The sequence below is a fragment of the Saimiri boliviensis genome, chromosome 14 (assembly GCF_048565385.1).
Source record: "Saimiri boliviensis isolate mSaiBol1 chromosome 14, mSaiBol1.pri, whole genome shotgun sequence".
Lineage (NCBI taxonomy): Eukaryota > Metazoa > Chordata > Mammalia > Primates > Cebidae > Saimiri > Saimiri boliviensis.
In genome coordinates this window covers 75909628-75927001 of record NC_133462.1, presented here as the reverse complement: position 1 = coordinate 75927001, position 17374 = coordinate 75909628, and the positions used below count along the sequence as shown (strand labels likewise).

General features: G+C 36.8%; 1 protein-coding gene across 1 annotated transcript in view; it reads right to left on the bottom strand.

Annotated features, from left to right (window-relative positions):
- Window positions 1–17374, bottom strand: part of DNAH14 (dynein axonemal heavy chain 14) — a 376422-nt gene that overhangs the window by 31794 nt on the left and 327254 nt on the right. The window contains exons 70-75 of the mRNA XM_074385260.1: window positions 13720–14138; window positions 13444–13642; window positions 10449–10685; window positions 7979–8064; window positions 2647–2803; window positions 113–323 (exon numbers count right to left, since the gene is read on the bottom strand). Coding sequence (XP_074241361.1) covers window positions 113–323; window positions 2647–2803; window positions 7979–8064; window positions 10449–10685; window positions 13444–13642; window positions 13720–14138 — 1309 coding nt within the window. The remainder of the gene's footprint in view (window positions 1–112; window positions 324–2646; window positions 2804–7978; window positions 8065–10448; window positions 10686–13443; window positions 13643–13719; window positions 14139–17374) is intronic.

The following is a 17374-nucleotide window of genomic DNA, read 5'->3' as shown; positions in this document are numbered from 1 at the left end:
ATTTTGTCATTGTTTACACAGAGAATACATACATTGCCATTTCTAGTTTTACTTTATAGTTTTGGTAATCAATCTGATCCCTCACAAATAAATGTAAATGTAAAACTCTTACGATTCTATAAGTGTGCAAAGCCTTGGCATAAACGATGCTGCAAGATGGCAGTTCTGGAGGAAGACCCATTGTTGTGTTTTCGTTAGTGCCTTTAAAATGAGGTCTTCAGCTTTAGCTGCCTGGTCACGGCCCAGAGAAACCATGGTCACATGATGCGTTGTTCCTTTTAACTCTTGTGCAAATCTCAGGAGGATACTGGTAAGGTCGCTTCCTGTATAAGAATGTGGAGAGGTGCATAAAACTAAGCTCATTTAATTCCCTCTTAAAAATCACAATCCAGCATTTATTGAGTGGTGGTGGCAAAAGGTATAGCCATGGTGGAGAGACTACAGGTTTTGAAATTGGAGCCAGAGTTTAAATTTTGGCCCTGCCACTTACTAGCCTAACACACGAGGATGACAATAATATCTAACGATAGCAGCACCTGCTGGTTGTCTGCTCCAACATCTGCCTTTCCTTTCCTCCTCCGCAGCTGTACCCAGTGCCGTTTGAGATGGCCGTGTACCCAGCTAAAATACTACATTTTTAGCTTCCGGTGGCTTCTAAGTTTTGTGATAGATTTTGGCAGCAAAACTTTGTTAGCAAAAGTTTTGTGTAATACTCAATAGCAAAGACACGGAATCAACTCAAATAGCTATCAATGATAGACTGGATAAAGAAAATGTGTAGTGTACATATACACCATGAAATACTATGTAGCCATAGAAAGGAATGCGATAATTTTCTCTGCAGAGACATGGATGTGCTGGAAGCCTTTATCTCAGCAAACTAACACAGGAACAGAAACCCAAAAACTATATGTTCTCACCTATAAGTGGGAACTGAACAATGAGAACACATGGACAAATGTAGGGGGAACAACACACACTGGGGCCTGTTGGGGGTTGAGGGAGGGAGAGCATCAGGATAAATGCTAATGCATGTGGGGCTTAATGCCTAGGTGAAGGGTTGATAAGTGCAGCAAATCACCATGACACATGTTTACCTATGTAAGAAATCTGCATGTCTTGCACATGTCTCCTGGAACTTAAAATTAAATAAAAGTGCTGTGTAATACTTTGGATATCTCCTTAAAGGGAGGATGTGTGCCTTTCTTCCTTGCTTCCATTCTGTTGTTTGGAACATGAACATGATGGTTTGAGACCTAGCCAACATCATGGGGTAAGTCTTCACAAAATGGACAGTACCTATTATGAGTGTGTTGGGCATGTAGCCAAGTGCTTTACCTGGAAACGTTCCAGGTGAGAAGCCTCCAGGTGGAGGCACTCTGGACAATGTATTGTGTCATAAAATCAAGGTTTGAAATGATCAATTCTAAAGACACATTTGATTTTTGGAACAGAAGATAAATGAAGAAAATACTCTGCTTGGGAGAGAATATTTGACTTTGGATCTGTAGTGCAAAGACGAGAAAAACTGCAACTACAACAACACAGCATTTGGAGTTTTGAGGAATACAAGGGCTGGAGAGCAGGGACAATTTCTGATAGTTTATTTTGTAATATATATTTTTGCACAAGGCAGTATTTATTAAAAATTTGAATAGACATAGGGCAATTTCAGCTTTCAGAGCAATAGTATGTGGTTGCAAGGTATTGTCTGTGCAAAAAATCATCATTAATAAATTTTTCCATGTTTGTGAATCTGAAAGGTTTTATTCCTCTTCATTATTTTATATTTTCAAAGAGATTTATTCTTAATATAGCTTAAAATTATAATTAGCTCTTTTCCTAAAAATTTTAAATAAGGCTAGGAAAATATTTTAAACACACAATAATCTGACACAGATTCTACTTCTCCATATTTCTTGGCTGACATTTTATCATCATTATATTAGTCTTTTCTCACACTGCTATGAAGAAATACCTGAAACTGGATAATTTATAAAGTAAATAGTTTTAATTCACTCACAGTTCTGCATTGCTGGGAAGGCCTCAGGAAACTTACAATCATAGTGGAAGGCAAAAGAGAAGCAGGCACCTTCTTCACAGGGTGGCAGGATAGAGTGAGTACAAGGAAGGGAAATGCCAGGTGCTTATAAAACAATCAGTTCTTGCGAGACTCACTCATTACCACAAGAACAGCATGGGGGAACCCACCCCCATGGTCCAATTACCTCCACCTGGTCTTGCCCTTGACACTTGGGGATTATGAGGATTACAATCCAAGGTGAGATTTGGATGGGGACACAGCCAAACATATCATCTTTTTTTTTTTTTTTTTAAGATGGAGTCTTGCTCTGTCACCAGGCTGGAGTGCAGTGCCTCAATCTTGGCTCACTGCAACCTCCACCTCCGGGGTTCAAGTGATCCTCCTTCCTCAGCCTCCCGAGTAACTGGGACTATAGGCATCCACCACCATGCCCAACTAATTTTTGTATTTTTAGTAGAGAAGGGGTTACACCATGTTGGTCAGGATGGTCTCGATCTCTTGACCTTGTGATCCGCCCACCTTGGCCTCCCAAAGTGTTGGGATTACAGGCATGAACCACTGCGCCTGGCCTCAATCATCTTAACTATTCACAAATAGCTTACCATGAGACTGAATAAGTATCAGTGGAGTTCTGGCATTGGATTCTTTATATGCATCTTTCAAATTAGCTCCAGTTCTTTGAAGATACTCATTTCCCATTTTTTCAGTTATAAACTTTCTCACTGAATTCTTTAAATGTTCTGGTCTAAGAATTTTTATCTAAAAAAGAAAACATGGAAAATAAGGTAAAATTAAAAACCAATCAGGGGAATATTCCCTATGGTAAAATGAAATGAAAATAAGACGTATTCATTTTTTAGTTTTTCAGCCAGAGTTTTCCTGCTGGGGAAGCTTAATGAGAGAGTCTATGCATGGAGGGGAAGCTGCCACCATGTTCCTGACCATCATGTGGCCCTTTTTAGATACCAGCGCTACCTTGTGCCTCTATCTCTTTCACACCCTGAGTGAGCTCTTTCCTTGTTTGTAAAGATCCACGTTTTACTTGCCAATCTGCAAAAAGAAATTTTTTCCTTCTCAGGTTTTTTCCTACTCTGCTATCCATGTCTAGAGCAAGAAAACCCCATGGTGTTGGAGGGATAAAAATCCAGGATAACACAACTGGAAGAGTATTAATTCTTCCATTAAGAAAATGAAATGAAATAAAATGAAAAATGGCACATCTTTATATGTTTAAGCAATTAGAATACAAATGTGAAAAAAATGCTAGATGGACTAAGAGATTTTGGAAACAGTATAAATGTGTAGTAAACACATTATAGGGTCAGGGCCTACTGGAAATCATTGCAAATTTCGACCTTTTCCATAAAAACTATTTTATACAAATCACTTATATGATATTTCTCTACATAATGACCATAAAATATGTCCTGAACATATTCAACATCTGGGACTCCATCATTTAAAGCAAAACTGAAGTTACACATATCTATGAGTCTGTGTGGATGTAGTAGGTTGGACCATGGGGAGTTGCTATTATAAGCTATCAAAAACTATCAAATACTGGCAATTTTATATGTTTAACATGATACATTTAATCATTATGCTGAATTCTGCTCTTTTCTGTTATGTTTTGGAAAAATTATTATTACAATTTTCTTTTAATTATATGCATCATATATTTTTAAAAATGAAAATAGGCAGAACCCAAAGACTGTAGGTCTAACAGCAGAGTTCACTCAGTATATCCAGTTAATGAAACAGTGTTAGAATCCTTGAATGAAACAAATGATTAGGTGTTTCCCGGATACTGTCCGTCACTGGGGAGAATTTATGCCCCCAAATGGCCATCATGATTTGTTGTCACCAACATTCCTCTTTTACTCTATTGATCAATCAAGATTTTATTACATTTCTCTACTGTTGTAAATTTTAACCCTTGAGGGCTTTTTTTTGGCTTTGTTTTTAGAGAGGTAGGAGAGAAAGGAAAGATAGAAGAAATAGAGGCCGGTTGTGGTGGCTCACATTTGTAATCCCAGCACTTTGAGAGGCTGAGGTAGGTGGATCATGAGGTCAGGAGTTCAGGACCGGACTGACCAACATGGTGAAACCCTGTCTTTACTAGAAATACAAAAAATTAGCCAGGTGTGGTGGTGCACACCTGTAATCCCAGCTACTTGGGAGGCTGAGGCAGGAAAACCACTTGAATCCAGGAGGTGGACGTTGCAGTGAGTGGAGATTGTGCCACTGCACTCCAGCCTGGGCGACAGAACAAGACTTCATCTCAAAATAAATAAATAAATAAATAAAAAGAAGAAATGGAGTTCTGTTGAATTCAATTTCACTAGCTGCTTTCTAAGCAACCACAAATAGTTCTGAAAATTTTCTGCTTATCTATATCCCTCATTGTCCTCTTTCTCACCCTCTTTTAAGTTTAATAGGCTATAGCAATGGTGAGGGGTGAAAAAGCTAGGCAAAGTCCTTGCCTTCATGGAACTCTGAGATATTCTCCTTCTCTAGGGCAAGCTTCTTTCTAATATATTTTAACTTAATCTTTTATGTGACAATCTCAATTTCTAGCTCTTACAGGTCAGGCTCAGTTTTAAATATCTAACTTAGTTTTCCTATATGTACATTCAACACTTTATCAGACCAGGTCTTCTAACTTCTGGTTTGGAAAATAGGATCACTATATTCATAACATTTCTAGTTCATATAAAATCACTGGGAACTTACTGGGGGAAGGTAATGTGGCATGGGTTTAAAACCTAGTTATTTTGTTGTTCAGGTAATTTATACTTGCTACATAAAATTCAAGCAATGCAAAAAGGTAAAAATGAAAAAGTAAAGGTCTTACTCCCCAGATATATTGTTTCTTGTTGCTCCTCCTAGATATTTTCAGCACTTATACAGGTATCTTTCTACCCACCTCCCTTTCTCCACATACGAAGTTGTTCTATAGATTGTTCAATATTTTGTATTTGTTAATATAGCTTAAATATATTTTCATGTCATGACTATGTCAATAATCCACATGTAGAGCTATCAGTCTGTCTAAAGTTGTCAGGTAGATAACAAAAATTAGAGAAGTTGCCGGGCGCGGTGGCTCAAGCCTGTAATCCCAGCACTTTGGGAGGCCGAGGCGGGTGGATCACGAGGTCGAGAGATCGAGACCATCCTGGTCAACATGGTGAAACCCCGTCTCTACTAAAAGTGCAAAAAATTAGCTGGGCATGGTGGCACGTGCCTGTAATCCCAGCTACTCAGGAGGCGGAGGCAGGAGAATTGCCTGAACCCAGGAGGCGGAGGTTGCGGTGAGCCGAGATCGCGCCATTGCACTCCAGCCTGGGTAACAAGGGCGAAACTCCGTCTCAAAAAAAAAAAAAAAAAAAAAAAAAAAATTAGAGAAATAGGCTAGATGGAAGAAGAAAATCCTCTTCTAAAAGAAAAATAAATATGCAAATATGATGGCAGATGGCAACTAACATTCAAATGCAGTGTCAGGAAGTAGCAGGGAGCAGTGAAGACTGTAGTGCACTGGCCTACGGGATAGACACTACTCAGCTCTGGCTGTTGTTGCCATTGAGGAATGTGGTCTCAGTGTTGCCTGATTAAGACAAGAAATCTGGATTTTTATTTGGAATCTCTCAACTTTCAAATTTTGGCTCAAAAATAAAAAATGACCCAAACTCAAACCAAAACAAAAAACAAATGTGTGTATCAATGTTTGTAGTAGTATTATTCACAATAGCCAAAAGGCAGAAACAAACCTTTGTTGTCTATCAATGAATAAATGGCTAAATGAAACATGATATATACATACAATGGGATATTACTTAACCTTAAAATGGAAGGAAATTCTGACACATTCCACAACATGGATGAACTTTGAAAACAACATGCTAAATAAGCCAGACATAAGCATGATGGGAGACAGAAGGTAGAATGGTGGTTGCCAGCAACTGTCAGGAGGAGAGCCAGGGGAGCTATTATTTAACAGGCATAGAATTTCTATTTAAGATGATGACAAAGTTTTGGAAATGGATGAGGATGATAGTTATACAACACTGTGGATATACTAAATATCACTGAACTGCACACTTAAAGGGTTAAAATGAATTATTATGACGATGAAATAATATATCTATATTTTATCACGATAAAACCCAGGAAAAAAACTCACTTTATGTATACATAGAACTTTAAAAAAGTATATGATATTTATTTTAGTTATTTTTACTTAAAGACTTGGAAGTTGCTATGGTCTGAATGCTCGTGTGTCCCCAAAATTTATATGGTGAAACCTAGTATCTAATGTGTTAGTATTAAGAGGTAGAGCCTTAGGAGAGAATTAGGCCATGAGGGCTCTGCCCTCGGGTTGGAATTAGTTCCCTTATAAAGAAGTCTTGAGGAACCTGGGCAACATAGAGATCTGATCTCTTAAAAAATTAGCCTGTCATGGTGATGCATACCTGTAGTCTCAGCTACTCAGGTGGCTGAGGCAGGAGTTTCAAGCTGCAGTGAGCTATAATCACATCACTACACTATAGCCTGGATGACAGAGTGAGACCTAATTTCAAAAAGAAAAAGGAAAAAGACTTTCTTGTTGTGAAGACACAGCAAGATGATGCCACCCACGAAGCAATCCACCAGACACTGAATCTGCTGGGTCTTTGATCTTGGACTCCTAGCCTTCAGAGCTGTGAGCAGTACATTTCTAATGTTTATAAATTTCCCAATCTAGTGGGTTTTGGCAATCTGTTTTGTTACAGCAACCCAAATGAATTAAGACAAAAATCTTCCAGGCAAGATCATGGTTTCAAATCCATTTCATTAGTAATAAATTGTACTTGAAAAGTTGAAAAAACCCACAAAACTTCAGGTCAAATAAAACATATTTATAAGCCAGATGCAGTCATATTTTGCAGTTTCTACTTAGAATTTTAAAGTGTCGCAAAAATAAAGTTTAAGGCAGAAATCAAAGGATTCTTGGTTGTCCAGGTAAGCATTTTCAGGAATTTCAGGAATTTAAGAATTTAAGAAATTTAAATGAGATGAGAGATTTTCTTCTCACTAAACTAGGGAATAAATGTCAAAATCAAGACTTTTTTAGGCAATAAGGATGAAATTAGGATGATCTACCCTAGAAAGTATAATATAGTATGACTACCAAGAGCACAGCTATGAGAACCACGCTGTCTGAGATGCAACCTGGCTCTATTAGGCAATTTATAAGCCTTGGTTTCCTAATCTGTAAAATGAGGGAAATAATTATGCCTACTTTCCAAGACTATTATAAGGATTAAATAGAATAATATATGTGCTTAACAAATATTAAACTTTTCATGTGTTAGGGGTGCTCATAAATGACACCCATGCATACCCATAACTCACCAAACTCTACTCTCAACCAGATTCTGAACTGAGAAATAGAGGTGTTGGGCAAAGTACATTAATATTAAAGGTCATGTTGGTGGATGCGGTTTAGGTGTGAAGCAACAATATGCTTCCTGATACTGAACCTAGAATTAGAGAGATTACCTGTCACAAACAGTGCTGGTCAGCCATTGGCCTCTCCCTACAGGGTCAAGGTCTATTTCTGTATGGTTTATGACACAGAGAAGCAGAGTAGAAAGTATGCTCTTCATAGGCAGACAAATCCCAAAAGGGACAGGGTCAAAAGGGCTATGTGTCCTTCTCTCTAGGGAAGAATAAATGAGGGGACAGAGGGACTCCAGGAATGTTATTCCCATGGGACTCTCCACACGAAAGAAACACTAAGATGAAGTGTAAGTGCTTCCCTCTAATGTTAATATTCACGAAATGTTTCTTTAAAAATATATTTTGCTTGTAAAATTTTAATTTTGAAGGGTTTAAGTTACTAATAAAGCACTCAAAACATTTAGAATATTAATATTTTCTCATAATATATCTTACCAAAATAAGTCTTTGAAATGAAGTGAGTTTTTCCCAAGGAAAATATACAGGATTACACATGTCTTTATTTTCATTCGGAAGTTCAGCTAGATATAATTTAGAGAAAGAAACTGGGATTAACAGTCAAATACTTTATACCAGGTGTCCCCAGACTTTTTACACAGGGGGCCAGTTCACTGTCCCTCAGACCGTTGGAGGGCCGCCACATACTGTGCTCCTCTCACTGACCACCAATGAAAGAGGTGCCCTTTCCTGAAGTGCGGCGGGGGGCCAGATAAATGGCCTCAGGGGGCCGCATGTGGCCCCTGGGCCATAGTCTGGGGATGCTTGCTTTATACCATTGAAAGATATCACAATGAAAATTTCTGTTATAAAATTGTAAAGTTTTTTTTTTTCTAAACATGGCTGACTTTTAAAGTGAGCTTTATTTCCGTTAGATTTGAGGCATCACTAGCTGTCCTTCACACTTCAAAAGAGGCAGACATTAACATAGATTTAAGTTTCAATTTGGTCCAGCTGAAGTGGTGGATGGACAGTGATATAACAAGATGATGGACAGATGAAGAAATAAAATGAGAAGCAAAAGGCATAGCCAGCCAACACAGTATAACCTGTTCCTGTATATGTGATGTTTTTCTGATGACTGTAAACTAGTAGGTCTAGAGGTTGGAGATTTCTATTCATAATCCAGCTATAACAGATATAGGAAATGAGAAGCAAATGGAAATGCAACCAGATTATTAAATTTTTGAAAAATTAAATATTATATCTATCTACATATATTTCATACTGACCCCCTTACCACCACAATATTCCTACTGGATTACAATTTTTTGCAAGGTGGGAAGCCTGCTAGTCCTCATTTCCAGCTGTCCCAGATACAGTTATCATTTATACTTACCTTTTGTTTCTACGGTATTTTCCCAGTGTCTACCTTTAAATACAAATTAGTTTATAGAAATGACTTTTTGGAATGTAGACAATATTGATGTGTTAATCTTAAAACAAGACACATGAAGATCTAACTATAAATGGATAATTTGGGGTTATTTGCAAAATAAAAATATCTTCACTTTATAAAAAGGGTCAATAATGAATTCTTTTAAATAAAAGTTACTAACTCTTATAGTATAATAAATTATTGGCCCTAGTATATTAGTGATAAATGCAACAAAATAAAATGATAATTACTCAGAGAGAAAACTCTAGGGGAGAAGGAGAACTTTTTTTTTTTTTTTTTTTTTGAGACGGAGTTTCGCTCTTGTTACCCAGGCTGGAGTGCAATGGTGCAATCTTGGCTCACCGCAACCTCCGCCTCCTGGGTTCAGGCAATTCTCCTGCCTCAGCCTCCTGAGTAGCTGGGATTACAGGCACGCACCACCATGCCCAGCTCATTTTTTGTATTTTTAGTAGAGACGGGGTTTCACCATGTTGACCAGGATGGTCTCGATCTCTTGACCTCGTGATCCACCCGCCTCAGCCTCCCAAAGTGCTGGGATTACAGGCTTGAACCACCACGCCCGGCAGGAGAACTTCTTAATAAGAATTTGAAATCAAGAAAGTACAAAAGAAAAAAATGACATAATATGACTATGCAAACATTTAAATACGTATAGCATAAGTAGTATAAACAAATTCAAAAGACAAAAATAATTTGGAAAAACGTCTGAATACAGATGTTAATACATATAATAATACAAAAAGCTAATTATCTATAACACTAATAGGATTTTAAACTTTTCAGATGGGCAAAAGTTAAAAAAGAATCAATACTCCTATGGAAAATGGGCATTCATATTGCTAGTGGAAGTATAAACTATCATAGACTTTTAAAGAAAGCAACTTGGCAGCAACTGTTAACATAGAAATTATTTCCTTTTGTTCCAGCGATTCCACTTCTTATTATTCATCCCATAGAAATAAAAGCAAAGGAGAAATGTATAAAGATGTTTATATTATTGTATAATATATTGTCTATTATGGCAAAAATCAGAAAAATGTGGAAGAAAACAAATTAGGTTGTATTCTGAGTGGCGGTGTTATGAGTGAAGGTAGTAAGGAAAAATGGAGGAGAGTTTGAAGTGGAAAAAGAAAAAGAAAAAGATGTGCTAAAAATAGTAGGCCATTTGAATTTAAGATAAGATCCTTTCCCATGTAATTTTAAAAACAACTATTTGTTAAAATGAAGGATATATGTAGGCTTGTTCAGATTCAAGGTTCAAAATTAGCATGGTGTAATGAAACTAATGTGGTATATTTAATCTCTTTGAAATTCTGATTTCTCATCAGATTTTCTCACCAACAAGAATGAAGTTCATTTTAATCCTTTCATAGATGGTTATGAGGATTACTGAAGAACATGTACATTCTTTCAACTTTTTCATAAGATATTGTATGACATTTACAAATTGAAAATCCATACACATACACATGTACTTAAGTTAGATGAAAACACTGAGTGCTTTCTTACTTTCCTCCGGTGATTTTGTATTTTCCTTCAGCGAAGCATTTTCAGAAGAGAAAGGAGTGCTGATCAGAGAATAAACTGCTTTACTGTTCTTAAAAGCATCCCATTGTGATATGTTTGATAAAAGGGATTTGCACAGAAGTGAAAATGGTCCCAGGTGACTGCTGACATATTGGCACTGCCTCCACCTGGACTCTGACAGCCACTGAAGATGCTGACTTTCATATAATTCAAATGTGTCTAATAGAAAAAGAAAAATGATCCCATTAGAAGAGATAAACTCTTAACTTTTTAGTTACTCATTACAAAGTAGATACTTAACAAAGATTTGCTGTTAAGGCTATTTCATACAAAAATCATTTTATAGATATAAGGTCAGGCGCGGTGGCTCACACCTGTAACCCCAGCATTTCGGGAGTCTGAGGCAGGCGGATCACTTGGTCAGGAGTTTGAGACCAGCCTGGCCCACATGGTGAAACCCTGTCTCTACTAAAAATACAAAAATTAGCCGGGCATGGTGGTGAGTGCCTGTAATCTCACCTACTCAGGAGGCTGAGGCAGGAGAATTGCTTGAACCTGGGAGGTGGAGGTTGCAGTGAGCTGAGACTGTGCCACTGCACTTCAGCCTGGGCCACACAGCAAGACTCCATCTCGAAAGAAAGAAAAGAAAGAAAAGAAAAAAAAAAGAAAGAAAGAAAAAAAATATGTATTTTACATAAATAAAATATAAAAAGCTACTTTATATAAAAATTACATAAAAGGTAACTTTTTATTGTGGCAAAAATATAACAAAATCTAATATCTAAACCTTTTTTGTTTGTTTGTTTTAAGATAGAGTCTCACTCTGTCCAACTCAGGCTGGAGTGCAGTGGCATGATCTCTGTTCACTGCAACCTTTGCTTCCCAGGTTCAAGAGATTCTTGTGCCTCAGCCTCACAGGTAGCTGGGATTACGTGTGCGCACCACAATGCCCAGCTAAGTTTTGTATTTTTTGCCATGATGGCCAGGCTGGTTTTGAACTCCTGGCCTCAAGTCATCTGCCCACCTCAGCCTCCCAAAATGCTGGGATTACAGGCATGAGCCACCGCACCTGGCCCATCTTAACCACTTTTAAGTGTACAGTTCAGTGGTGTTAAATACATTCATACTGTTGTGAAACTGAGAATAAATTCCAGTTGGTTATGGTGTATAATCCTCTTAATGTGCTGTTACATTTGGTTTGTTAGTATTTTGCTGAGGATTTTTGCATCAGTGTTAATCAGAAATATTGATCTGTAGTTTGCTTGTAGTAACTTTGTCTGGCTTTGGTATTGGAATAATGCTGGCCCCACAGAATGAGTTAGAAAGTGTTTCTGTCTCCTTAATTTTTTGAATGAGCTTCAGGAAAATTTATATTAATTTTTAAATGTGTGGAAGAATTCAATGTAGCCATCTGGTCCTAAAATTTTCTTTTTTTGGCAGGTTTTGATTACCAGTTCAATCTCCTTACTTGTAATTGGTGTGCTCAGATTTTCTATTTCTTCATGATTCAGTCTTAGTAGACTTTTTTCTTATCTGTAAGTTCTAACCATTTTTTTTTAAAGAAAATAAACCCATGTTGCTTTTATAACTATAAAATTATAATGAAATCTATTTAAATTTTGTTTGTTTCTTTAAATATACTGGGAATGTTTTAATGATGTCAGGTGTGATGGAACCTCTTGAGTTGGCTGCCCAAGATAAAGTCATGGTTGCCTGTTTTTGCCACATAACCCTGTCTTTATTGGTTCAGGAGCAAACTTCTAACAATGGTGTGACACTCAGATTCACCCTCCTGGGAATATGGAGTCTAGGACTTTGAGGTACAGAGTCTGATAACTGTTCAAAGCTGAGCTATGTTAATAGTAGTCACTGGTTCTGCTCCTAGGTATTTACATTTTCCTTGGGTTTTTCTACAATACCCTGAAATCCTTCCAAATTTTTAATTTTTTTTTAAGCTACTGAATTATTGTTTTCTGTCTTTTGCAAGCAAAATGATCTTAATAAGATCATAAGATCATTGATTCGATAGTCCAAACTGTCACTAAGTACCATCCATTTGTATGAGTATAAAAAGCAAAACCAAACAAAATAGGACTATCTATATCTCTGGTATACTTCATAGCAACTCTTTTCATATTTTCATTCTGACTTCCAGTCTTTGCTAATAGTCTCCAAACACTTGACAAAGCCTAATCCAAATGATCACTTTTCCCCCTTAGTGTGGATGTCAGATTTCCTTTAAGCTTTATATTTTTGAGACTTAAAATTTACAACACAGCATAAAAGTGTGAACATACTTAGTGCCACTTAAAAATTGAGATGATACATTCTATATTATATTTGACCACAGTTTAGATAATAAACATACTAAAAATACAATGTAAAAACATTTGAAAGATTCAATAATTAAATAATTGTGTATAACCTTTTTGGATAAACATGCTTTTTGTGTTTCAAATTTTCTTTTTTTTTTTTTTTATTTTTTGAGACAGAGTCCCACTCTGTCACCAGGCGCCAGGCTGGAGTACAGTGGCGCAATCTCGGCTCACTGCAACCTCCACCTCCCAGGTTCAAGCAATTCTTTCAACCAAGTTTTCATAAGAAAATGAGGGCAACTGTAGTTGGGGGGTGGAGGAAGGTCTAACTCTTGAAGGTATCCAACTGATGTTTACGTGTGAGTGTGTTCCCACACATAAACATCATTAAATATTCTGCTTTGTAGATTAGCATTACAATATCATTAAATATTCTGCTTTGTAGATTAGGATTACAATAATCATAGTAATTGTCATTTATGTATTCATTCATTGATTAAAAAATTATTGAGTAACAATTATGTGTTCAACAGTGGAGGTACTTGACCTCAAGCTACTGTTACCTTAATCAATTATAGAGGCGTTGACTTGGAGCACCTTAGAGGAAGGAAACATGCTTTTAATGGACTTTTACTGGATCTGTAATAATAACTTTTACTTACTAATAAGTCTAGAGTGGGATAATGCACTTTTAATATTTATCAAGATGCCAGAATATAAAAAGATGTTCCATTCTTCTTCTGGTAGGAATCCAATGTCATCTTGCATTAGATTTCCATTAGCATTATTTTGCATGATTGCAGTGCAAAGCCGAAAAGAGAAGCAAAGTTTATCTTCATTAAACAGAGCTGAAGAAACCACCTACAGGGAAAATATAACTTACATTAATCCAGTGAGATTAAATAAGTATGTAAAATTCACACTAAAGAATATCTCACCTTAAAAATACTTTTTGTCAACACATCTATTGCATTTTTAATATGCTTATCTAAGAGATTTTTCTCATTTTCCAAGTTGGGTTCTTTTGAAATATTTATAATCTCATAAATTTCTTTTGGAGACACGTTCTCCCTTTTAAAACTATGTTCTTGTTCTTTGCTTTTGGAAACTACTGATGAAACAAAAACCTGATGAAACCAGTCTAGGGAGAACTGGTACATATAGTTGATTTGTGTGAGACCAGCTACTAGAAAGTAGAGGAGGGCGCCTTGGGTTGCTATGGGGAGATAGGTTTTACGTATTGCTTCGATTTTATTTTCAGCTTTTTTTGTTGCTTCAATGCGCTTTGAAATTTCGTTTGATGTCATTTTGGATTTTCTTAAGGTATCTATAATTTCTTCATTATCTAATACGGATCCTAAAGACAAACAAAAAGTGAAGTTAAATAAAGACTATCATAATAGTAAATGGCTATTTCCTCACTCTGCACTCTTTGCATAAGGGTTTTTACTACTGGCTTCTTATTGGTTTTATGTCGGAGATGGACTCTCAAACGAACTTAGATAATATTTCTAATAATTTGATTTATAGTACATATACCTCACTTCCCACTCCCTCATCTCTTCTTTATATTACTTTAGTGTTGGTGGATGCTATTTTTATTACATGCATATAATAAGTAACCATTCCATGATAAGGAATACATTTACATTAAGACCCACTATACACACATAGAATATTAAAATGAATTTTCAGAAAATAACAAGTTTGCCATTATTTCAAGTGATATGTTCTGACATTTTGTATATATTCTATTTTATTAAACACATGAAACTGATTATGACCAATGACATTTATTTCTCAACCCACTAATAGATTACAATTCACCTTTTGAAAAGGCACTTCTCTAGAAAGTACAGATAATAAGTCTATCCCCTTCAAATACAGGAAGCTATCAGGTTTCCATTATAAACTCTTCTGTTTTATGAGCTAAATATTCCCATTTTTCTCAACTGCTGTTTTCTTATGATTTTTAGACCCCTCACCATCTTTGATTCTTGCCTCTGTACACATTTTAGTTTGAAACGAGCCTTTAAAAAATGTGGCATCCAGAACTAAACACAGTATTTCAGCCTGATGTGACCATTGCTGGGAATAATCACATTAGTATATTCTACAATCTGTGTACCACATTCTTATTGATGCAGATGAAGCTTTTAAAGTAATGTCTGAACCTAAGTTGTGGGCCACCTCTCACCGTACTCATCCTACCACACCGTTTCCTACAGAGATTGGGCAGTCACACCAAAATCAATAAGAATGGCTAGTTTTCACTATTCACAATAGCAAAGGCATGGAATCAACCTAAATGCCCATTGGTGATAGACTGGATGAAGAAAATGTGGTACATATACACCATGGAATACTATGTTTAGCCATATAAAAGAATGAGATCATGTCCTTTGCAGGGACATGGATGGAGCTGGAGGCCATTATCCTTAGCAACTAACATTGAAACAGAAAACTAAACACTGCATGTTTTTACTTGTAAGTGGGAGCTAAATGATGAGAACACACAGAGGGGAATAACAGACACAGGAATCTATTAGAGGCTGAAGGGTGGGAAGAAGGAGAGAATCAGGAAGACTAACTAATGGATACTAGGCTCAATACCTGCGTGAAGAAATAATCTGTACAACAAACCCCCATGACACAAGTTTACCTATGTAACACACTTGCACTTGTTTAAAATACTAAAAATCCTGAACTTAAAATACTGGCAAACCAAATCCAGCAGCATATCAAAAAGCTTATCCATCATGATCAAGTTGGCTTCATCCCGGGGATGCAAGGTGGGTCAACATATGCAAATCTATAAACGTAATCCATCACATAAACAGGACCAAAGACAAAAACCACATGGTCATCTCAATAGATGCAGAGAAGGCCTTCAACAAAATTCAACATTGCTTTATGCTAAAAACCCCTTATCAAGGTATTGATGGAACATATAAAAAATAATAAAAGCTATTTACAACAAACCCACAGCCAGTATCATACTGAACAGGCAAAAACTGGAAGCATTCCCTTTGAAAACTGGCACTAGACAAGAATGCCCTCTCTCACCACTCCTATTCAATGTACTATTGGAAGTTCTAGCCAGAGCAATCAGGCAAGAAAAAGAAAAAAAGATATTCAATTAGGAAAAGAGGAAGTCGAATTGTCTCTATTTGCAGATGACATGATTGTATATTTAGAAGAACCCATCATCTCAGCCCCAAATCTCCTTAAGCTGATAAGCAACTTCAGCTAAGTCTCAGGATAAAAAATCAATGTGCAGAAATTACAAGCATTCCTATACACCAATAACAGACAAACAGAGAGACAAATCAGGAGCGAATTCCCATTCACAATTGCTACAAATAGAATAAAATACCTAGGAATACAACTAACAAAGGATATAAAGGACCTCTTCAAGGAAAACTACAAACCACTGCTCAAGGAAATAAGAGAGGACAGCAACAGATGGAAAAACATTCCATGCTCATGGATAGTAAGAATCAGTATCATGAAAATGGCCATACTGCACAAAGTAATTTATAGATTCAATGCTATCCCCATCAAGCTACCATTGACCTTCTTCACAGAACTGGAAAAAACCACTTTAAACTTCATATGGAATCAAAAGAGAGCCCACATAGCCAAGATAATCCTAAGCAAAAAGAACAAAGCTGGAGGCATCACACTACCTGACTTCAAACTATACTACAATGCTACCGTAATCAAAATAGCATGGTACTGATACCAAAACAGAGATATTGACCAGTGAACAGAACAGAGACCCCAGAAGAAACACCACACATCTACAACCATTTGATCTTTGACAAACCTGACAAAAGCAAGCAATGGGGAAAGGATTCCCTTTTTAATAAATGGTGTTGGGAAAACTGGCTAGCCATGTGCAGAAGGTGCCTTCCTTATACCTTACACTGAAATTAACTCCAGATGGATGAAAGATTTAAACATAAGACCTAACACCATAAAAACCCTAGAAGAAAGTCTATGCAATACCATTCAGGACATAGGCATAGGCAAGGACTTCATGAATAAAACACCAAAAGCAATGGCAACAAAAGCCAAAGTAGACAAATGGGATCTAATTAAACTCCAGAGCTTCTGCACAGCAAAAGAAACAATCATTAGAGGTAACTGGCAACCAACAGAATGGGAAAAAAATTTTACAATCTACCCATCTGACAAAGGGCTAATATCCAGAATCTACAAAGAACTAAAACAGGTTTACAAGAAACAAACAAATGAACCCATTCAGAAGTGGGCAAAGGATATGAACAGACACTTTTCAAAAGAAGACATATATGAGGCCAAGGAACATATGAAAAAATGCTTATCATCACTGGTCATTAGAGACATGCAAATCAAAACCACATTGAGATACCATCTCACACCAGTTAGAATGGCGATCATTAAAAAATCTGGAGACAACAGATGCTGGAGAGGATGTGGAGAAATAGCATCACTTTTACACTGTTGGTGGGAGTGTAAAGTAGTTCAACCATTGTAGAAGACAGTGTGGTGTTTCCTCAAGGATCTAGAAATAGAAATTCCGCCGGGCATGGTGGCTCAAGCCTGTAA